Here is a 23,926-nt window from a genome sequence, read left to right as displayed (position 1 = left end):
CATCCTTCTCTTCATTAAACTAGATATACCCAATTCCAACAACCGTTCTTTATATGCTTTAGCCTCCAGTCCCCTTATCATCTTTATTGCTCTTCTCTGCACACTTTCTAGAGTCTCAATGTCTTTTTTACATTGTGGTGACCAAAACCTGATGCAGTGTTCTAAGTGTGGTCTTACCAAGGCCTTATAACAGAATTTTGGGCTCAGTTGTGGCCATATGTCGAGGACTATTTACCAGTGGGGGGGGGAAACAGCAAAGGAATAATTTGCTATCAAACATCTGGAAAAGCTCTTTGTCTGAAATGGGATAGGGTTTCCTGCCTGAACAGGGGATTGGACTAGATAAACTCTAAGGTTCCTTCCAAATAATAATAATAATAATAATAATAATAATAATAATAATAATAATAATAATAATAATAACAACAACAACAACAACAACAACAACAACAATATTCATTAGACATAAACCTCAGTCAACTGAACATTCAAATTGACTGGCTGTCAGAATCCATTTATATCACATTTCATAGATGTATAGGTAGAACAATGTGCTTATTCTGGGGATTCTGCCATCTCTCCGAACGGGGGGGGGGGGGGGGAGAGGATAGACTTTAGGCATTTTCAAACAACAGGGAACATTTGAACTAGGGGAGGGAGAGGGAGAGACAGATCTGGATTGCATCTTCATTTACTACAAAAGGAAGCAATAACCATAAAACCAAGGAGAGTTCCCTTTCCCATGGAAGGGCCTGACATCTGACCAAATGGATGAGGGGAGGGGCTGAAATGGGAATGCTTTATATAGGATTGAAATGTAACTTTGTTAGATTCTGTCTTGTATTGCCACAATCGATTCCATCCTAGTAAACATTTTCCTTTTGGACTAAACTTGCATCCAAGAGTTCTTATTTCCTAAGATGTGGATTGAGGTGGGTCCTGACAGTAGACGGAATCTAACAAAGTTACATTTCAATCCTATATAAAGCTTTATTAATTTTCAGCAGTCCGACTGGGCGGACCTACTGCCTTTTGCAGAAGTAGCATATAATAATGCAGTCTACTCAAGCACAGGTTACACTCCTTTTCAAGTAGCTACAGGCCAGAGTTTCAGCCCAATACCAGAACTAACCCCAAAAGAACCGGTTATCCCTGATCTGAAGGAATGGATTGCTCAATTACAAAATACATGGCCAATCGTTAGGAAAGCGTTGGAAGATGCCAGAAAAGCATACAAGACACAGGCAGACAAAAAAGAACCGATCCCACACCATTTAGGGTAGGAGAGATGGTATATTTATCCACAAAATACCTGAAATCACTCCAACCCTGTAAAAAACTAGGACCAAAATATATTGGACCCTTTCCAATTAAAAGAATCATAAACCCAGTAACAGTTGAATTAGAACTACCCAAAAATCTTAGACGAATACACCCGACCTTCCACTGCAGTCTATTAAAGAGAGAACAACAATCACCACTACGAGCAAAAATCCCACCACCACCACCCCCCATCATGGTGGAAGGAGAACAACATTTTGAAGTGAAAGAAATCTTAGATTCCAGAAAACACCATGGAACGATACAATATTTAGTGGCATGGAAACACCTCCCCTCCTCAGAAAATGAGTGGGTTAACAAACTCCATGTTAAAGCACCTAAGTTGCTTAAGAGGTTTCATACAGAATATCCGAACAAACCAGGCTAACATTTATATATTTTCTTTCCCCACAGATGGACTCATCTTTTTCTGAAAGGAGAGCCGAATGTCAGAATCCATTTATATCACATTTCATAAATGTATAGGTAGAACAATGTGCTTATTCTGGGGATACTGCCATCTCTCCGAAGGGGGGGGGGAGAGGATAGACTTTAGGCATTTTCAAACAACAGGGAACATTTGAACTAGGGGAGGGAGGGGGAGAGACAGATCTGGATTGCATCTTCATTTACTACAAAAGGAAGCAATAACCATAAAACCAAGGAGAGTTCCCTTTCCCATGGAAGGGCCTGACATCTGACCAAATGGATGAGGTGAGGGGCTGAAATGGGAATGCTTTATATAGGATTGAAATGTAACTTTGTTAGATTCCGTCTTGTATTGCCACAATCGATTCCATCCTAGTAAACATTTTCCTTTTGGACTAAACTTGCATCCAAGAGTTCTTATTTCCTAAGATGTGGATTGAGGTGGGTCCTGACACTGGCGCTGATGGTTGACACAGGTTGCTGCCAGCATCCTAGGTTATCAACCAGGCACCTCCTTAAAATGTAAGACATTCCAAGTAGTGCAGTTTTTTGTAGCATTGGAGTTATTGCAGGAAGCTGCAGTTTCTTGATGTATTTTGCAGTATTTGGACATAGTTCCCAGTGCCTCGATGACAATGGGTATCACTGTTACACATTTCATCCACAATCGCACAGTTTCGATGGCCAGGTCGCGGTATTTTGTAATTTTTTTCAGTTCTTTTTCTTTGACTCTGGCATCTCCTGGTACAGCCAGATCAATCAGCTGTACGCTTTGGTTCTCCACAACTTCAATATCTGGCATGTTGTGTTCCAAATGGTGATCTGTCTGTATCTGAAAGTCCCACAAGATCTTCACCCTCTCATTCTCAACAACTTTTTCCACCCTATGTTCCCACAACTTTTCGGATACAGGCAAGTCATATTTTTTACACAGTGCCCAGTGGATTAATTTAGCTGCTGCTGCTATTATTATTATTCACCATCCTAACGACATTCTTGAACCTATAGTGCAGAAGGGCGATGTTTGCCTATTTCTGTGCTACCTAGGGAATCAGACACTGGGTGAGAAGAAAACTGAAAGGTGTGGAAGGATCAGGGATTGGATTCAGAGGCAGGTCTCTCAGCCATGAATGTATGCATTGAAGCATCAGAGAGCTGGACACTGGAGGCCTCAAGCAGATCCCATCTAGGGGAGTTCTATTGCGTGTTCACCCTCCCTGTCAGTTAATCAGGGAAAACAAAGAAAAACTTTTTTCACAGATGCAACTTGCCCTTTGGAACAGCCTACAGGAAATGGATGATCTCTTTTCAAATGCACACTCCCCACAGCAATTTGGATTCAGACTAGAGAGTTAGAAGGGACCTCGGAGGTCTTCCAGTCCAGCCCCCAGCTCAAGCAGGAGACCCTATCATACCATTTCAGACAAGTGGCCGTCCAGTCTTTTCCTGAAAAGCTCCATTGATGAAGCACCCACCATGTCAAAGACGACAAGGATGTTCCACTGGTTAGCTGTCCTCCCTGTTAGGAGGTTTCTCCTTAATTCCAGGTTGCTCCTCTCCTTGATTAATGAATCAATCCATCTTTGAGTGGCAATATAAAAAAAAAACAAGCACATGAAAAAACAAAAAGGAACCCATGAAGGAAAGAAATGTGGGCAAATTCGATCTTGAGGATTAAAGGGCATCAGAAGGACCTTTTACCTCTTCTGAGGTGGTACGCTCCTGAGCAACCCCCCCCCAAAAAAACCCCCCAATGGCTCCAAGGAGGGACCATTCCTCCTTTCTGTGGGCTTGTCCTGACTCGGTCATTTAGGATGAAAGAGCCTTCCACTGCATTCCTAGAAAGTCAGATCTGAGGTTTGCACGCTAAGATTGCCCACTTACTTTCCCCTCTCATAAGCCCTTCCCTCCCACCCCAATTATCTCCATGATGTCCAACTGGATTCAAACAAATTGTATGGGTAACAAACAGTTCTAATGCTTGGCTGGCTTGACCACGGTCCGGGTCCGCATTGCATTCCCTTGTGGCCTTGAGGTCGGGCATTTCAAAATGGTTTGGTTTTCTGGGCTCTCTCCCCCCTCCCCCCTCCCCCCCCTTTCCCCCAGGGTTCATGGCAGGCTGGCATAAGCAAAGAAACAATGGGGCAAAGCAAGAATTCCTCCAGGGAATTCAGCAGCCATTTCAATCAAAGGCTTCTGGACCTGACAGAGCATTAGGGGAAAAAACCCATGGGAAATAATCATAGAACATAGAATCCTAAGGCTGGAAGGGACCTCCCTGAGGTCTTTTAGTCCAACTCCCTCTGCTCAAGGCAGAAGACCTTATAGGTCAAATGGTTATCCGGTCTATTTTTGAAAAACTCCCAGTAATTGGGGCAGCCACAAGTCCGGGAGGCATGCTGTTGTAGGAGAAAGTGGCCAGCAGCCATTTCAATCAAAGGCTTCTTGGACCTGGCACAGCACCGGAGAAAACCCCACGGGAAACTATCGCAGAAGGTAAGAGTCCTAGGGAACATCTAAGGTCTTCTAGTCCAACCCCCTCTGCTCAAGGCAGGAGATTTTATACTATCCTGGTCAAAACGCTTGTCCGGTCTCTTTTGGAAAAACTTCCAGCGATTGCCTCCCCCCCCCACCGCAACAACTCCAGGGAGAAAGAGTGGTGCCTACAGGAAGAATCTTAGGAGTGATTCCTAAAAGCAGCATTTAAAAGTCACATTTCCAAGACCTTTCCCCGTCTCATTCCCAGAACTGGCCTGAAGAGAAAGGAAGAGTGGAAGCTTCTTACCCTCCTCTGCCCCTCGCCTGGGACTCCGTCCTCCAAGAAGAGGCGCGCAGGGCAGGACTCACAGCTCCTCCAACGCCAGTTGCCTTCCTAGCAAGCTGCATCTCCCTCCTTCCACGGAAAGATTTAAAGTGCTAGGCAGAGATTGCTTTTTCCCTATTGAGGTCCCTCCCTCTTCCCATCTCCTCCTCCTCCTCTTCCAGATCCTCCCAGATCCTATGGACTCCTTCTCACTGCCCTGGAAGCTTTTGGCAAGAGGGCGCCCGCGGGCGGATCCTGTTTTAAACCTGGGAAGCAAAGTGGGGGTGGGGGTGGGGAGGAAAGTTAAGGGGTTTAAAGGGGTAAACTTTGGACTTTGGGATTCCAACGGGAGACAGCCATAAAAAAGGGAAAGCGAGGGATTTTTTAAAAAAATAAAATAAAATAAACGGGCTTTCTTGGACAGCCATTTGTCTGAAATGGTATAGGGCAGGGGTAGGCAACCTCGGCTCTTTTATGACTCATGGACTTCAACTCCCAGGTTTCCTGAGCCAGATATTCTGACTCAGGAATTCTAGGAGTTGAAGTCCATGAGTCATAAAAGAGCCGAGGTTGCCTACCCCTGGTATAGGGTTTCCTGCCTGAGCAGGGGGTTGGTCTGGATGACCTCCAAGTTCCTTCCAACTTATTCTGTTATTCCGCCTCTCCGGTTGTCCTTCTGACAGTATGGGAGAGAGCACCGTTGCAAAGTTTCAGCGGTCCAGATCAAAACTCGAATTTCATAGTCTCTGGAGATATTTATTATCCATTGGAAGGTTAACATATATTGGAGGCGCCAGGAGGAGGAACCAAGCTCCGCCTTCTTCGCAGCGCCGGCAGCCTCACTGGGACGCGCAGGTGGAGCCGCGCGCACATGGACATCCGAGGCGTTCCCGGCGTCCTCGTTCTCTCTAAAGGATTAAAGGGAGCGTGTGCTGCTCCCTAGAAAGGCCATGCTGAGGAGAGGGTGGCCTTTCTGGCCTCTTCTTTGCTGTCCTGGCGGATTCCCCTCAGGGAATTCCCCTCCTGAGAACCTTCGGGAAAGACCCGCTGGATAGGACAGCGCTAAGAGCTCCCGCCTGTCCGTGAGGAAGACCCGTTGGAAGGGGCGGGGCTAAGGGCTCCCGCCTGTCCGTGAGGAAGACCCGTTGGAAGGGGCGGGGCTAGAAGCTCCCGCCTGTCTGAGGAGCAACTGAGGGAGAAAGAAAGAAAGAGAGCGAGGAGCGACTGGAAGTTTTCAAGAATCGACTGGGCAGCCGTTTGCTCGAGCGGGGGGTTGAATTAGATCTCCAGGGTCTCTTCCAACTCACTTATTCTGTAAATTATCTAAGAAGTCCTCTTGTAGTAAAACGATGGTAGTGTTGAGGGATGCTGCTCCGACGTCCTTTTTCAAGGGAGGACTCTCCAGCTGGAAGACAGCCTTTTTTTTTTTTTGAAAAACAGCCCCTGATCTGTGGTGATAAAAGCGGCTGTGGCGCATGGGGAGAAGCTGTGGAAAAGCAAAAATGTGAGATCCTGAAAGGGGGTGGGTTAATATTGAAAATGCTAGTATTGCAAGTGGGAGTACTGATCGAAAGGCATTCAGTTCTAGAAAAAAAAATTACTTCAGAAGTTGCAGAAGTATGTGGAAGCTTAGAAGGCTGAGGGGAACCTTTCAAAAAGATAAAAGTGCGAGGGAGATGGCAGCTACCTGTTAGGAGAAATATGAAGCTATTTTAATATGAATAAATGGGAAGAGAAGAGTTCTTGAAGAGTTAGGAAATGTGAGGTACACAATAAAAGTACACGTTGCAAATTTCCCTTTTCTGCTTAAAGGAATAGCCATGTAGAGGCACTTAGCTAAAGTACTTTTAGGAAAGTAGATGTAGTAAGCTGGAGGAATAGAGAGGAACTATATACAATGACTCGAAGCATAGTTTTAGAATAGTACAAACTTGTAGAATAGCATATAGCAGTGATAGCAAACCTTTTAGAGACCGAGTGCCCAAACTGCAACCCCAAACCCACTTATTTATTGCTGGCTGGGTGTGGCTGCATTGGTCAGGGCAGACTGGGTGGGCGTGGCCCCTCGATGCTTGGGTGGGATGCCTGTGGGGGCCGGACAGGGTTGGGGGAGATCCAGGGGGTCTCTGGTGGTTGGGGTGGTGGGCCGGAGGCTCGTTCTGCTGGGTGAGGCTAGACGAGGTAGGGCGAGGGTGCCAACTGCCGCAAGGCAAGGCAAGCCAGGGGCCAGGGCAGCTCCTGCCTGAAACCATCAGCCCCTGCACACAGGCCAGTGAGCGCATGGGGCAGACGGTGTCTTTCAGCAGCCACAGCCTGCTGGCTGTCCTGCATCATGGCAAACTGGTCAGAGCCCCATCGGCGTGGGTGGAGACAGCCCCAGGACGGCTGGAAGGAAGCCCTTGCCTGGCCTGGGGCCCATCCGCTCGATGGTGCTGTGGCCAATTTGCCATGATGCAGGACAGCCAACAGACTGGCTGCTGACGGACACCATCAGCTCCCATGTGCTCACTGACCTCTGTGTGCGGGGGCCAATGGTCTCAGGCAGCAGATCTGGAAGCGACGCTGTGCTGCCCATCCTGGTGCTTGTGGGGGCTTTGGAAGGTGGGATCTGGCATGCGCTCACCCTCTACCGCTGCTGCCCCACATCATGCCACGTACGCCTCTGGGATGTGCGTGCGGGACGATGTGGGGTGGCAGCGGAGAGGGGCGTGCATGCGCCACCGCTCACCTGCCGCTGCCCCCACCAGCGCGAGTATGGGCAGCACAGCTTCACTTCCAGATCTGCTGCTGGCAGGGATCACTGCCACTGCCTCCTGCCTAGCCCCGCGTGTTACCAGGTGCTGCTGTCCCATGAGGCTGGGCAGCCAGTGTGTAAGATCTGCCGCCTCGTTGGGCTGCCAACCCCCTAGGCCCCTGCCCGGTGCCCCTTCTATGCAATCCAACATGGCTGCAATGTGGATGAGAGGCTTGGCTGGCAGGTAGCGGGTTTCTTTTCCTGGTCCTCCTGCCCCCCAGCCAGACCCCCTCGCCTTCCCCCAGCCAGGCTCTGATGACACCCACCCTCCTGCACTCACCCCAATCTGAGACTCCTGCAGACCCCCCCCCCTATCCTTTTGCCCCCCTCCCCAGCTGGGACCCTCAGCAATTCTGCAGCCGGGAGCTCTTGCCCCCATCCCTGCTGATCCCACCCCCAGCAGCCCAGCCTGGCCAAGATGGAGGGAAGGCGAGACAGAGAACCGGTTATTAAATGATTTGAAACCAAACACTGGTAACTTCTGAAGACTGCTCATTCACTCTCCCGCCAAAACTTGTTCCTTTTATGGGTTTACCTTGCCCCATCCAGCTCTCGCAGCTGTTCCTGGACTCCGCATGCGTGGAGAGGGGGAAGGGAGCAGCTCAGGGCCATGTGATCACTTTTTGTGACCTTCTGACAAGCAAAGTCAATGTGGTAGCCAGATTCGCTTAATGATTGGGTTAGTAACTTATCAACTGCAGTGATTCATTTGCAACAAAGGTCATAAGATGGGGCAAAACTCACTGAACAAATGTCTCACTTAACAAATTTTGGGCTCAATTGTCGTACGTCCGAGGACTACTTATACGTGTCGCAAGGTGACAAGCATTTTCCACACTACCTATGGATACATTTTATATATTTTATTCATTTATTTATATCTCACCTACATCTATAAGTCACAGGTACAGCCTTTAACTCTTAGGACTTTGGATTTTGAACAGCTGGAGGTAAACAAAGAGACAATGGCCATTTTAATTTTGATAGCTGCAAATTTATTTATTCATTAAATTTGCCGTCTATTTTGCTGTGGGGCTGCTCTGAGTGGCAAATCTATGCTACTTAAAAAAATCTTTGGTCCATGACTGTAGGGCAAAGGAATTAGTAAGGATCTGTTCCTGATGGAATGGTCAGAACATCATAGTTGTGACACATGTACATTGGATGGAGACCTATGTTGTAAAGTTTTATAACTGCATGTTTTCCAATATTTGTAGGATACTCCAGTTCCAGTGGTGATCTTTACAACGTGTTTGTCCTCAACAATGTGATTGACTGCTCTATACAAAGGAAGAGACAGCAATAGTGAGTGCAAAAATTGCAAGTGGTTTAGATCCCAGGAATGCTGCACTGTAACTGAGAGGCAACAAACAATTTGGAAAACCAGCTTTATGCTGATCAGGGAAGGCCCAATATATGATGGAATTAAACAATGCCTAAGAATAATTGAACATTTAGCAATTGGTTTGACCCTGATCAGGAAATAAGAGGAAGAGATTTTGTTGCCCAAAAAAGCCTGAGATCATGTCTGGTGTGCAGTGCTCATTAAAAAAATATATCAAGGATGGATACAATAAAATAATTATTTCTGGCCAGAAAGCCGATGCCCAGGAAGCAGATCAAGCATCCAGTTTTTAAATCAACCGGCTTGTATTCTTGCAACAAGATACAAAGTTAAAAAAAGTCTTCAATTGCACCACCATCAGCCAGTATACAATAAAGTGAAAAGAATTTGAATGGAAGGGTACACTAATTATGTGAAGATACAGAAACAAAAAGGCATCTGGATATTCCAATTCTATTAACTTCAGTTGCATAATCAGACATTTATTTCGCTCTCTAATGCACACTGTTAACCCTTTATACATAGCATGAAAGTTGCACCTGCACATTCTCTTCCTTTTGCACACATTTCTACTTGACATGTGTTTAAAGTTAATTATAATATTGGCTCTACACTTCTGGGTGATATAATATTTAAAGTTTTGATGAATTTAGTTGTCTACTGCACAGTTGCCAGAAAACCCCTTTTCCCTGAGCTTCCCTCATCATTATGCACTCTCGTCTTTTAGCAGTAACAATTGCATTTACCCTTATATATTGTCCCATAGCATTTTACAGCACTGACCGAGCAATTTGCAATGTAAGCAAGATTTTCCCCAACAATCTGGGTCCTCATTTTACTGACCTTGGAAGGATGGAAGGCTCAGTCAACCTTCAGCCTAGTTAGGATTAACCACTGGCCGCCAGGGCTTCTTCGAGACTTTTGACTCTTACAATAGAGTCAAATGTCTCATAGCACTTCTTGGAGAGATAGGAAGTAGTCTTAATTGTTTGTATACTCTTAATTAACCAAAAATTTATTCTCCCTTTCTAACATGTGGAACACACAAAGACATAATATCAGGAAAACAGAATAAACAACGGATGGTAACTTCGACAATAAGAAGCAGCATCATTAGCATGGATGCTTATTTGAGCTAAAGAGGGAAGCGGTGGCTCAGTGAGTTAGGACGCTGAGCTTGTCGATCAGAAGGTCAGCAGTTTGGCAGGTCGAATCCCGAGTGCCGCGTAACAGAGTGAGTGCCTGTTACTCGTCCCAGCTTCCGCCAACCTAGCAGTTCGAAAGCACATAAAAATGCAAGTAGAAAAATAGGGACCACTATGGTGGGAAGGTAACAGCGTTCCGTGCGCCTTTGGCATCTAGTCATGCTGGCCACATGACCACGGAGACGTCTTTGGACAAGCGCTGCCTCTTCGGCTTTGAAACGGAGATGAGCCCCTAGAGTTGGAAATGACTAGCACGCATGTGTGGGGGAACCTTTACCTTATTTGAGCTAAACAAAATTAGGTGGGTGACCAAGATTTAAGACAAGACAAATATAACGCCTGACTGATCTTGCTATTAGAGATTACACCTCTATGTTTTCCAAGGTTGATTCCAATCAGTTGGTAATTATCAATTAAATTCAAACAATATTCTCTTAAAATCTTCATAGCCATAATTGTGCCTTAAAAAGTTATCCATTGTTCTATTGTCTAAAATTGCATCTCTAATTTTACAACATGCTAAGAGCATCCAGTATCTGAGATATATAATTTAATGCTTTAGTTGGCACATCAGTCATGACATTAATATTGTTGGCACTGTGAGCTGCTTAAATCTGGAACTCCCACCAGTGATACTGCCAAAGATACATATTCAGCCTTTTCCCAAGTAATTTTTGACTTCTGAGTTGCAAGACTCATCCATAGACATAAAAAAGCTTTGTATGATGCAAAATAGAATAGAATTGTTTACCTGACTGGTGTCTTGCAAGACTAGTGAATCTAATCTGGGTTCGTAGGCATTCTTGTTATATATCCTATTACTTTGCACTAGCATGTCTAATAGGTCTTTTCGGTAATTGTTTCCAGAAGAGAGTAAGGCTTACATCCTATTCCTTCAGACATATTTTGTCTCCCAAGAGGTCAAAAGTGGGGAGGATTATGAGAAAATCAGTTTTCAGGTAAATAGGACTATTTAATAAAGAAGTTGAAACATAAGGAATATGGAACATGCCTTAGTTAACAAATCTCAGAATATTAATTGCAAACCCTGCAAAAGATGTAAATATTTCTTTTTTTCCTAAGACTTGTTCTTTGTAGACCTCAGGTCAAGAAGTAACCTGAGATCTATTACATTATTTATTTGGAAAATTTATATTGCCACCTGCTTGCTCATGGAGACTCAGGTAGCTTAAAGGAAATGGAAACACAGTATAAAAGAAATAAAAATAATAAAACAATAATCCCCACCCTGGCAACAACAACACAAGAAATATTTACATCTTTTGCAGGGTTTGCAATTAATATTCTGAGATTTGTTAACTAAGGCATGTTCCATATTCCTTATGTTTCAACTTGTTTATTAAATAGTCCTATTTACCAGCCATTTAATGTGCACTATCCCATCTTCATGGCCTTATTACTTATGAATATGTATGCATGCATTTTCTTTCATTTTCATTACATTCCCCTATTTTTGTAAAATGTATAAATATCAGCATCTCTTGTTGTTTGCCCGGGGGTTCCTCGCTACTCATTTGGTGGATTTAACAGTACATACTATCCACTAAATATTGCAGCGAACCTTGATTATTTGCATTTTGAGTCCACAGAGGTTTCCATAATGACCCAAGAGCTTTCTTTTAACTACAGTTCAAGCCTGAACAATGTGACTGTAAAATTAAGAAGTTAGGCTCCAGTACCCATCACTTGCAATGTTCTTTAAGGAAATTGCACTGGTCATTGAGTTGGCAGTTACTCTATTTAAAGTAATTCTTCTAAAATTCATCACAATCACTTTAGTTTTCACCACCCTGAATATCATCCACACGGGCTTGGCCAGTTCAAGGCCTATCAGAAAATGAATAGCCATTGCATTTCTTTCCAGGGGTTTCTGAATATTAAGTAGTTGATCACAGTAGTGTCTCTTCCGAATCCAACTATGGACTGTTGTCATATTTTCAGAAAAGGAATTGGTCCGTAAATTTGATGTGGCCATGTATCTATGTGTTCAAATCTGTATGTGTGCATATGTACCATTGTCAAAAGCCATACTCCAAATAAGACAGGCCCACAGCAAAAAAGGTAAATAAAATTTAATATACCGTATTTTCCGGCATATAAGACTTTTTAACCCATGAAAATCACCTCGAAAGTTGGGGGGGTCGTCTTATATGCCCAGTTGTCTTATATGCCGGAAAATCAGCGGGTGGCGTCTGGCGGGAGCCGGCAGGGCAGTCCTGCGCACACGCGCACTCCCCGGCTGCTCCTTAGCAGCTGGGGAGTGTGCGCGTGTGCAGGACTGCCCTGCCGGCTCCCGTCCGACGCTCTTCCCTCTTGAGGCAGCATCCTCGAGGACTCCTTAGGAGCCGGGGAGCGATGCTGCCTCAAGAGGGAAGAGCGTCGGACGGGAGCCGGCAGGGCAGTCCTGCGCACGCGCGCACTCCCCAGCTGCTAAGGAGCAGCCGGGGAGTGCGCGCGTGCGCAGGACTGTCCTGCGGGCTCCCGCCAGACGTCAGCCTGCCCTGCTTCCTCCACAGTGAGAGGGGAGGGCGTGCCTTCCCGGGCTCGCTGATTTTCCGGCGTATAAGACGAAAAATCGTGAAAATCATCTCAAAAGTTGGGGGGGTCGTCTTATACGCCCAGTCGTCTTATACGCCGGAAAATACGGTGATAAAATGTCATTGCTGTTAAAATAAGGGAGCAAATTAATTTCTATTTACATGCACCATTGTATCTCACATCCAAACATGCCCTTTCCATCTTCAACTGAAACAACAGAGACATGAGAGATTGGGGAAGGGGTAATTCTGCTGGAAATAGAGAAGGAAAAGAACCAAAGGTGTATGATCCAGAAGAACAGTGAATTGAGGAAGGAAAAATGAATTGAGGATGGGAAAGTGAATTGAGGAAGGGAGAAAAGGCCCACTTTAGCCGTTAGAAAAACAGTTAAAATTTCTGCAGGCAAGCAAGGATAAACCACAATGCTCCAAAACCAGATTTAGGATTAGGATTAAGGGCTGGCTAATGCTCATTCACAGCTGTCTCTATAGTCATTTATGCCTCTAGCCCAGTTATATTCAACATCGATGTCTGCTCCCAAATACACTGAAAGTCAGCATCCCCAACTCAAGTCACAGATACAAGAAGGAAGAAAAGTCACCTTCCGTATGGATAATCTATATATACCATTAAAGGTCTCATCATGACTTTACCTGGGTAAACAGGGATGCTCAGTTGAAGCAACGGCTGCCCACCTTACCACAAGGTTACTTTGGGCAGCTTATGGGCTAATTTATATACCACTTATATACCACCTCACCATGCTTCACAGCCCTCTCTAAGCAGTTTAGAGTCAGCATATTGCCCCCAATAATCTGGGTCCTCATTTTACTGACCTTGGAAGGAAGGAAGGCTGAGACATTCTTGAGGTGGCCAGGATCAAACTGTAATGCTGCATTCTAACCACTGTACCTCTACGTTCTGAAATGATGTCCCAATGGGGAATGGATTGTCAAGCGATTTAATAAAAATCTAGGTATTCCTAATTCCTAGCTGGAGATTTGGCTGTATATAGTTGATTTATATTGTACCTATTACACAGACAAGATATTGGCCTTCCTCTTTTAATAACTTGAAGCTCTTCCAAAGTTTCCTATAATCTCTCCATCCATTCTACTTCTTCTTTTCTCCTTCTTTCACTCTAATCCATTCCCTTTTAATTATGGCATGCTGATCAGAAACAGAATCATGCATGTACAGAGCCTTTTCTCAATGTAGCTCCTTTGATCAGAACTCTGAAAGAAGTTCCTCCCATATAATATGCAGGCAGGTGGGTTCTTCTTTGTATGGATCCTTTTATGAAAAGAGAGGGAAGTGTTGTGACTGAAACTCTTTCCACACTCCTGGCACTCATATGGTTTCTCTCCCGTGTGGATCCTCCTATGTGAACTAAGGGAACTGCTTGTGTTGAAACTTTTCCCACAGTCCGTGCAATGATATGGCTTCTCACCGGAGTGAATCCTCTTATGTGATATCAGGGAACTGCTTGTATAGAAGCTCTTTTCACACTGTGCATTTATACAGCTTCTCGCCTGAGTGGATCTTCATATGAGAACTAAGATGACTGCTTTTACTAAATTTCTTTCCACAATCCATGCACTGATATGGTTTCATCCCAGTATGGATCCTTTCATTGGAACTAAGGGAAGCACTTTGGCTGAAACTCTTGCCACATTCCGTGCATTTATCTGGTTTCTCCCGTGTGGATCCTTTTATGGGAAGTAAGGGAACCAATGGTGGTGAAGCTTTTCCCACAGTCAGTGCATTTGTATGGCTTCTCTCCTGTGTGGATCCTTTCATGACAAATAAGATCACTACTCTTGCGGAAGCTCTTTCCACATGCTGTGCATTTATATGGTTTCTCCCCTGTGTGGATCCTTTTATGGGAAACGAGTTCACTGCTTGTACTGAAGCTCTTTCCACAATCCATGCACTGATATGGTTTCATCCCTGTATGGATCCTTTCATGGGAAGTAAGGGAACCGCTCTGCCTGAAACTCTTCCCACATTCCATGCATTTATATGGTTTTTCACCTGTGTGGATCCTTTGATGACTAGTAAGGTTGCCGCTCCAACTGAAGCTTTTACCACACTCCATGCATTGATACGGCTTCTCGCCTGTGTGGATCCTTTTATGGCAAGTAAGATCACTCCCACTTACAAAGCACTTTCCACAATCTGTGCACTGATATGGTTTCATCCCTGTATGGATCCTTTCATGGGAAGTAAGGGAACTTCTCTGCCTGAAACTCTTCCCGCATTCCATGCATTTATATGGTTTTTCACCTGTGTGGATCCTTTGATGACTAGTAAGGTTACTGCTCCAACTGAAGCTTTTACCACACTCCATGCATTGATACGGCTTCTCGCCTGTGTGGATCCTTTTATGGGAAGTAAGCTCACTCCCACTTATAAAGCACTTTCCACAATCTGTGCATTGATACGGCTTCTCGCCTGTGTGGATCCTTTCATGGGAAGTAAGACCACGTCTCATTGTAAAGCTTTTTCCACACTCCATACATTTAAACGGTTTTCCCCCTGTATGGATCCCTTTATGAGAAATGAGATCACTGCTTTGACTGAATTTTTCCCCACAATCCATGCATTGACATGGTTTTATTCCTGTATGCATCCTTTCATGGGAAGTAAGGGAAGTACTTTGGCTGAAATTCTTCCCGCATTGCATGCACTTATATGGTTTTTCCCCTGTGTGGATCCTTTTATGGGCAGTAAGGGAACCACCTGTGGTGAAGGTCTTTCCACAGTCTGTGCATCTATATGGCTTCTCCCCTTTGTGGATCCTTTTATGAGAAGTAAAACCAATACTCATACTGAACCTCCTTCCACATTCCATCCTTTTATATTTCTTTCCTGCGTGGGACTTTTTATGCAAAGAAAGATCTTTGCTTGTAGAGAAACTCTTTCTGCACTCTGCACATTTATATGACTTCTCCACTCTCTGAGTTGCTTTATGGGTGTTAAAAGTACTGCTGTCATTAAAGCTTCTCCCACTGTCTGAATATTTATGTGATTTTGGTGTCTCAATCCTTTGATGTAAAGTAACACATAGACTCAATTTTTTCCCCCCATGTTCCCTGCATTCAACCTGATTCTCTTTAGAGTGGGTCCTGCTACATTCATAGATGAGTGATTTATTGCTGAATACTTTTCCACCCTTTAAACAGCTTCTTTTTTCTTTGTGAGGGTGGATATTGAAGCTGCAATTTTCTCTATACTGAAAAATAGACGATTTTTCCTTCCTATTATTCAACCAGTTTTCTTCAGTCACCTTTGGTTTCCTCCGATTTTGCAATATCCCTTTTCCAGTCTCAGTTCTTTCCAATGAATTTACACCTGGTCCTTTATAATCTTCAGGCTCCTCCATGTCATCTGTTTGGAAGGAGAAAAGAGAAGAGAGACTAAAATTAAACATGAGATATTTAAGACATAAAGTGAAGTGCCATCACATCATATTCTGCTCCTTTTTTATTTCAACACTACTGTACCAAGATTTTTCCTTCTAAGCTACATGGTGATGGGAATATGTCCGGGGCTTTCTTTATTGCATCTCTGATCATTCCTGTTGTTATCTCCAGAAAGTTGGACTGCTAGGAGGCATCTGAGGTATGAGGTCCCACAAAGCTACATTATTTTTACCCATTAGGGAAAATAATTTGGTGCCAAGAGGAAACATCTGGAGAGTAGCATCTAGAGTTCTGGAGTGGAATATCATCACTTTATTGGTTAAGATTTAATTTCAAGTGGGGAAGAAGACAAGTTGAAATTAAATCAAGAGAAAATGGAGGTGCTGTTGTTACAAGCAAACTGTACTTAAATGCTGGGATTGAGTGGGTTTGAGATGAGTTGCCATCCCTTGAAAAAAAAAGATCGGCACTTCAGGAATGTTCCTTCACCCTCAGCTTGCCTTAAACCTCTTAGCAGGCACACAGATCACTTGCTTTATTCAAAGTTATGTCTGTGAGAAAAAAATAGAGACTATTAGGATATCTTGTGCTTTATCTCCCTTATTCCTCAAGAGCGGAGAGATTGTTTTTATCTCTACTTAAGCACTTAATAAGGGACGCGGTGGCTCAGTGGGTTAGGTTGCTGAGCTTGTCGATCAGAAGGTCGGCAGTTTGGCGGGTCGAATCCTGAGTGCCGCGTAACAGAGTGAGCGCCTGTTACTCGTCCCAGCTTCTGTCAACCTAGCAGTTCAAAAGCACGTAAAAATGCAAGTAGAAAAATAGGGACCACTATGGTGGGAAGGTAACAGCGTTCCGTGCACCTTTGGTGTCCAGTCGTGCCGGCCACATGACCACAGAGACGTCCTCGGACAAGCGCTGGCTCTTCGGCTTTGAAACGGAGATGAGCACCGGCCCCTAGAGTCGGAAACGACTAGCACGCATGTGCGGGGGAAACTTTACCTTTACCTAAGCACTTAATATTTTTATGACTGTCTATTTTGTCATCCCACCTGTTCTTCCTTGCAGGAAAATGGCAATTTTGCAGATATACAGTGCCAATGCACCATTGTTGCTACTTTTACGTGGCATTGTTTGCGGTAAGTCTGTGCAATCTTCTTGCAGCAGCTAGTTGTTTTTGGTTTTTTTTGTAGAGGTAGCATTTGCTATTTGTTGTTGTTTTCTCAATTCTGCTTTTGTATGCATTTGTTCTGAAAGCTTGGTCTTGTGCAGCCAGAATTAGTCCCTCTGTTTCTTTCTTCAACTACATGCACATTCTACAATTGTGTGCAAAAACATAATTTGAAATGAAATTGCTGCTCAATACTATTTGAATGTACAGCCAAATATTGCACTATTTTGTGCTGAGCAAATGTGCCACTCTTAATCACAGAAGAAAAAATGGTGAAAACTAAATGAATTAAGATGCCCAATGGAAATAGGGTCAAGTAACCTGGCAGATGTTCTTGTTAGCTATGGCTTGATTTGTTTGGAGAGTATTGTTGAGAGAGGAATCAATGCACTGACAAAAATGTTAGTGAGCCTCCTTAGAAGATTCCCCTCCCAGTCTAACATCATTGACTAGCAACTATGTTTTCCATTGAGCTATTAATCATTTCACAAAGCTTCAGATGTTTCTACAGACTTCTCTTATTTCTGGACATTTGATTATCCAAATATATGGCAGGGAATCAAATGCCTTCTTGTAACCAATCCAAACTTTCTACTGAAATTTATTTATTTTGATTTATATAGCTGTCTGTATTACATATGTGACTCTGGCCATGATGTACATACGGTCATTTCCATTCTGTCTAGGAAAAGTATAGACCTCTAGTTTATAGACCTCTGAGAAACTAGTAAAAATATACCTTCTCCACATTTTTAATCGATACGCTGTTTAGCTCTCATCAGAATATACCTTCTCCACCAATTTCAACCCAGAACAAAATGGATCCCTTACCCATGGACTCCACATTCTTAGCATTTTCCAGCATGACCTCTCTGTATAGGGATTTTTGGTCAAAATCCAGCAGAGCCCACTCTTCCTCAGAGAAAAAGACAGTTACATCTTCAAAGGACACAGTGATCTGAAGTACAAAAATACTCCTTGTTAACGTACAATTCCAGAAAATATTTGCAAATTCTTTATTCTAATGGCAAATATTCCACTCATTGGGAGCAACTTAAATTCTTCTTGATCTGCTCCTGAGACAAGATGAGGGTGCAAAATGGATTCCAATAGATGAGGGTGCAAAATGGATTCCAATAATTCCTGCAAGATTGCTTATCAGTCAAATATTGGGATATTACTATGTGATATTTTAATTAATGTTTTATATTGTCCAGTAGGACATACTGTACACAGTCTTATATTGAACAACTAGAAGATATTGTTGGGAGATGTCCTCAAAAAGAAGCTTGAAATGCTATGAATGTATCAGAACACTGGGAAGATGCTCTGAATAATTGGTTAGATGCGAGCTATTGAATTGATGCTGGAAAAGACTCAAACTGTTTTGGAGAGAGTTACATGTTCCTTGAATAATTCATGTTGCACTTTGAGAGATGGGACCCTCCTACCTGAGTTGGAAGTACAGCCACTGTTTCTGATCCACCACAACGAGGAGACCTTTTCATTGGTATAATCACCATTGTTGTGTTTTCTAAGAATGAGATAAAAGCAGAGGAGGTACATATTTTAAAAACAGCTAGAGAAAAATTTTGTATACAGGGCTAAGGTAATACAGTAAACAAAACTCATGAACATAAAGACTTTGGGCAGTGCATACTCCTGAGGAGTCCCAATACATTAAAAAGAACCCTTTTTTACCTGATGGTGTCTCCTGAGATGGGTCGTCTTGTCTCAAGACAATTTCTTGAGAGAGATGTGACACATCTGATGCTTTAGAACCATGGGTGGCCACCTCCATCAAATGCCCATGAATCTGAAATAGCATTGAAGAGAACATTACCGCCCCTGCGCCAGCTTGTTAATATGACCTTGGAAATAAGGGGTGAAGGGGGATGGACTCATTTACCTATCAAGGATACATTTTATTAAAATCGTCCTGATTATATTTAAGACTTCATTCATATGGTTTTGATCATCTCACCTGCTGCTTTTGCTGTATTTTCTGCTCCACGTGGCTCAGGAGGAAATCTTTGGCTGTCACTTCCTGGGAGCTGATCTCTGCTCCATGCATCCAAACACAGCTCTCCAGCTCAGTGGGTGGGGTGGCCAAGGACTGTTGCAGGATTATCATATGAGCTTTCATGCAGCCCTCTTGTTTCAGCCACCGATCGTAAAGATGATGGAGCTGGCTGCATATGACTTGGAGTCCCTCAGCTTCCTGGCAACAGAGCTCCCTGAAGGGGCAACACTGGACAACACAATGTATGACTGATTCTTCCAGAATGTTCTGTTTGGTTCTTGCTGCTTGTCCAAACAAATCCAAAGGCTCTTCTGAAGCTACAAAGCAACTTCCATTCATGGGAGCAGAATGGGAAGGAGATCCTCCTTCTGCCATCTTGGAGAATGAGGTGTTTCTCGAATGATTAGGTTCTATGGGAAGTAAAATTCAGCTTCCCGGATAAGATGAAAATGAGTAGAGACCTATAATCCAGCACGCTGAGAACTTTCTTTCCTTATTAAAGTTGTAATTTACATTCCTAAGTCCACACATTTGATGACTCTGAGTGGCCTGCAAAGAATAAAAGTGAGGCAAAACAAGAAGCAATGGATGGAAACCAATCAAGGAGAGAAGCAACCCAGAACTAAGGAGAAACTTCCTGACAGTTAGAACAATTAATCAGTGGAACAACCTGCCTCCAGAGGTTGTGGCTGCTCCAACACTGGAGGTTTTTAAGAAGAGATTGGACAACTGTTTCGTCTGAAATGGTACTTATAGGGGGTCCTGCCAGAGCAGGAGTTTGGACAAGAAGACCTCCAAGGTCCCTTCCAGCTCTGTTATTCTGTCATTCTATTATTCAAACACAGCAGATTACAACTGCTAATGAAAATAATTGGAAAGGAGTGTAAAAAAATCTCAGTCATTAATACTAAACAACTTCCACCAGAGACAGACATCACAAACAGTGTGCAGGTTAGAAATCTTGAAGTTTGTGGGTTTTATTTGTGTGTGTGTATTTTGTGCAAATATTTACCCAAGGTGCTATTTTGGAAGGACTCAGATATCGGGGAATATCGATACGGGATGCAGATCAGCCTGGCCCCTTGAACTTCTGCTGAAAGGAATATTTCCTTGCCTCCAGGTCCTGGAAAGATCCCAAGCCAGGAAGATCCTGAGATGCTCTCAGCAGACAACAAACTCTGGAGTCCTTAGGAGGGAGCTTGTGCAGAACTGAATTTTAACCCAGAAGAGGCTCTCCTTGCAGAAATAAGTGTCTCAGGTATCAGGAGAATATTGACATGGGATGCAGATCAGCCTAGCTCTTTGGGCTTCTGCAGAATGAAATACTCTTTGCTTCCAGTCCTGGAAAGAACGTTCAAGATCAGAAAACCCAGATCCTCTAACCTGCAGATGCATCCAGCAGATATCTAGCGCTTTTGACAATCGTACGGAAGACGTGGGAAGGGTTCTCGGCTTCTGCAGAACTCAACCTTTTTACCCAGAAGGGGCTCTCCTTGCAGACATAAGCGTCTTCGCCCCCCCCCCCGCCCCTAAAAAAGGGAGCAAATAAGTAATCTCTCTCCAGATCCGGAGACTGAAATCACCTGAGTCTGGCTCGGCGGTTCTCCAGAATCCGCCGCTTCCCTGTGAGGAGCCCGGCAAGGAGGCGCTTCGCAAGCTCGGCAGCCCAGCGGGAAAGGAAGGGCCAGCGAACGAAGGAAGGATCCGCTTGCAGACTCGGTCCGCTTCCTGCAAAGCGCGCCCTGGGCGTGGGAACGGTCACTTCCTGCCCTCCCTTGCAAGCATCGGGCGAGATGCTTCTCCCCGGAGCGAGCAAAAGCCGTTCGTCTGAACCCGGCCGTTGTTTGCGAGGGGCGCCCTCTGGCGGGTCCTACGTGCCAAGCCTGCGGGGCGATGGACGGGGAAGTGAGGTTTCCCGCCCAGGATTGCCGGAGAGGGAGATGCCGCTAAAGCCTGCCAAGGCGTACTCGCTGCGTGGCTCTTCTACCCCTTTCTACCATTTTATAACACCTTGGTAAGGCCACACTTGGAATACTGCATCCAGTTTTGGTCACCACGATGTAAAAAAGATGTGGAGACTCTAGAAAGGGTACAGAGAAGAGCAACAAAGATGATCAGGGGACAACAGTTTCTGGAATGGGGGATGGCTAGTTTAATGAAAAGAAAGACTAGGGTTGACATGAGAGCAGTGTTCCACAGGTTGCCACAAAGAAGAGGGAGTCAAGCTATTCTCCAAAGCACCTGAAGGCAGGACGAGAAGCAATGGAAACTAATCAAGGAGAGAAGCAACCTAGAACTAAGGAGAAATTTCCTGACAGTTAGAACAATTAATTGGTGGAACAACTTGCCTCCAGAAGCCATGGATGCTCCTACACTGGAAGTTTTTAAAAAGAGATTGGACAACCATTTGTCTGAAATGGTATAGGTTTCCTGCCTGAGCAGAGGATTGGACTAGAAGATCTCAAAGATCCCTTCCAATGCTGTCATTCCATTCCATTTCAGGTTCTGTCCGGAAAATTTCTATCCCGGAAACCATCAGCTGACATCTCTCTGCTTGCTTCTTAGACAACTTAGGTCTGGAGCTCACGTGGAGATCAGAGAACGGTACATAAAAACAATTACAGCTAGTCCTTGACTTACAACAATTTGTTTAGTGACTGTTAAAAGTTGCAAGGGCACTGAAAAATGTGAGTTATGACCATTTTTCACAGCTATGATCTTTGCAGCATCCCCATGATCATGTGATCAGAATTCAGATGCTTGGTAGCTAGTTCATATTTATTACCAAGGTCATGTGAACACCTTTTGCGATCTTCTGACAAGTAAAGTCAAGGGGAAAACCAGATTCACTTAACAACCGGGTTACTAACTTATCAACTGCAGTGGTTCACTTAATACCTGGTGTCAAGAAAGGTCATAAAATGGGGCAAAACCTGCTTAACTGTTTCACTTAACAGAAATTTTGGGCTCAGTTGTGGCTGTAAGTCGAGGACTACGTGTATTTGCAATCAAAATGTACCTTTGAGCAAAAGCGCACAAATATCTCAGGAAAGGAACTTCTGAAATGGGAAATGGTAATGAGCTGGAGGAAAAGGCAATGTGGAAAATTTCTGTATGGAATTAATTTAATTTAATCCTCTATGAGGAAGGTGGAATCCTTTAAAAAGGGGCCAATAACTGAACAGTCCTCTTGAGAACCTTCAGAAAGGAACGGTTGGAAGGGGTGGGGATAAGAGTTCCTGCCTGTCTGAGGAAGAGCCGAGTGACAAAGATGTCCTCCTTCTGGTAAAACATTAGTAATATAATAGTAATACAATAAAAAAAATAATAGCAGTGCAGAGATTCTGCCCTAAAGTCCTTTTACAGGGTAGGACTTGCAATCTACTCTATTGAAGATCATGCTACTATCCAGGGTAGGATTTTTTGTGCAAAATAAGATCATTGGTTGCACAGAAACTTGTTCTGCGTTCTCTGCTTTTATATGACTTCTCCACTCTATGAATTGTTTTCTGGGTGATAAAAGTAGTGCTCTCATTAAAGCTTTTCCTACTGTCTGAACATTTATGTGATTCTGGCATCTTGATGCTTTGATGTAAAGTAAGATAGATATTTAAGTTATTATTTTTTCTATGTTCCTTGTATTCAAGCTGTTTCTCTTTCATGCAGATACTGCTATGTTCATGGACATCTGATTTAGGGATGAACATTTTTTTCAGGCTTTAAACAGTTCCCTTTTTCTTTGTGATGTTGCGTATGAAAGGTGCGATTTTCTCCATACTGAAAATTAGAGAATTTCTTGATCCTCTTTTCAGCTGCTTTTCAGTCATGTTTGGCTCCTCCTGATTTTGCAATATCCCTTCTCCAGTTTCAGTTTGTTTCAAAGAATTCACACCTGATTCTTTATAACCCTGTGGTTGCATCCTGTCAACTGTTTGGAAGAAAAAAAGAGGAAAAAAAATCATCAAATGTTTAAGGTACAAAATAAAAGTACCAACATATTATATTAGTTAAATATTTATTTCAATACTATTGTATCAGGTGCTGAGTATATGACTGGGGGCTTTCTTTACTGCATCGCGGATCTTTCTGGTTATTTCCAGAACTTCAGACTGCTTGGAGGCACCTGAAGTATGAAGTCCCACAGAACTCCATCACTTTTCCCCATTGTAGAAAATAATTTAGTGTCAAGAGGAAACTTGCAGGGAGTAGCGTCTTGAGTTCTGGAGTGGAGTGGACTTTGTTGCTTAACCATCAGTTTCAAGTGTGGAAGAAAGCAAGTTGAAATTAAATCTAGAGAAAGTGGAGATGCTGTTGCTACAAGGGAACTGGATTTAGATACTGGGATTCACTGGAGGTTTTTAAGAAGAGAGTGGACAGCCACTTGTTATAGGGCAGAGGTAGGGTGACTCATGAATTCTGGGAGTTGAAGTCCATGAGTCATAAAAGAGCCAAGGTTGCCTACCCCTGGTATAGGGTCTCCTGCTTGAACAAAGGTCAAAGGTCCCCTCCAGTTCTATTGTGATTGATAGATAAAAGTCACCCTCCCTTGGGGAAAAAAACCCCAGATGTGCACTCCAGGAGTGTTCCTTCATGCTCACCAGTCCTTGCATTTGCTGGCAGTCATCTGTGTTTATTCACAGTAACAACTTTGAGATAAACAGTGTGAGACAATCAGGACAAACAAAATTAGGTGGGTGACCAAGATTTAAGACAAGACAAATATAACGCCTGACTGATCTTGCTATTAGAGATTACACCTCTATGTTTTCCAAGGTTGATTCCAATCAGTTGGTAATTATCAATTAAATTCAAACAATATTCTCTTAAAATCTTCATAGCCATAATTGTGCCTTAA

General features: G+C 43.7%; 2 protein-coding genes across 2 annotated transcripts; both read right to left on the bottom strand.

Moving 5' to 3' along the window:
- Positions 1-13,470: 13,470 nt before the first annotated feature.
- LOC310633742 (uncharacterized protein) lies at positions 13,471-17,110 on the bottom strand. Its single transcript, XM_083351611.1, has 2 exons — positions 16,930-17,110; positions 13,471-15,845 (listed from the first exon to the last, which is right to left on the bottom strand). Exons 1-2 carry the CDS (start codon positions 17,006-17,008, stop codon positions 14,140-14,142), a joined length of 1,785 nt encoding a protein of 594 aa, XP_083207737.1. The 5' UTR covers positions 17,009-17,110; the 3' UTR covers positions 13,471-14,139.
- LOC310633743 (uncharacterized protein) lies at positions 17,049-19,072 on the bottom strand. The gene is made up of 5 exons (XM_083351612.1): positions 19,033-19,072; positions 18,750-18,864; positions 18,500-18,582; positions 17,880-18,006; positions 17,049-17,193 (listed from the first exon to the last, which is right to left on the bottom strand). The coding sequence occupies exons 2-5, from the start codon at positions 18,847-18,849 to the stop codon at positions 17,177-17,179; spliced, it is 327 nt and encodes a 108-aa protein (XP_083207738.1). The 5' UTR covers positions 18,850-18,864; positions 19,033-19,072; the 3' UTR covers positions 17,049-17,176.
- Between the last annotated feature and the right edge of the window lie 4,854 nt (positions 19,073-23,926).

This window comes from Vipera ursinii (assembly GCF_947247035.1).
Source record: "Vipera ursinii genome assembly, chromosome: 2".
NCBI lineage: Eukaryota > Metazoa > Chordata > Lepidosauria > Squamata > Viperidae > Vipera > Vipera ursinii.
This window is presented reverse-complemented; position numbering and strand designations above follow the sequence as displayed.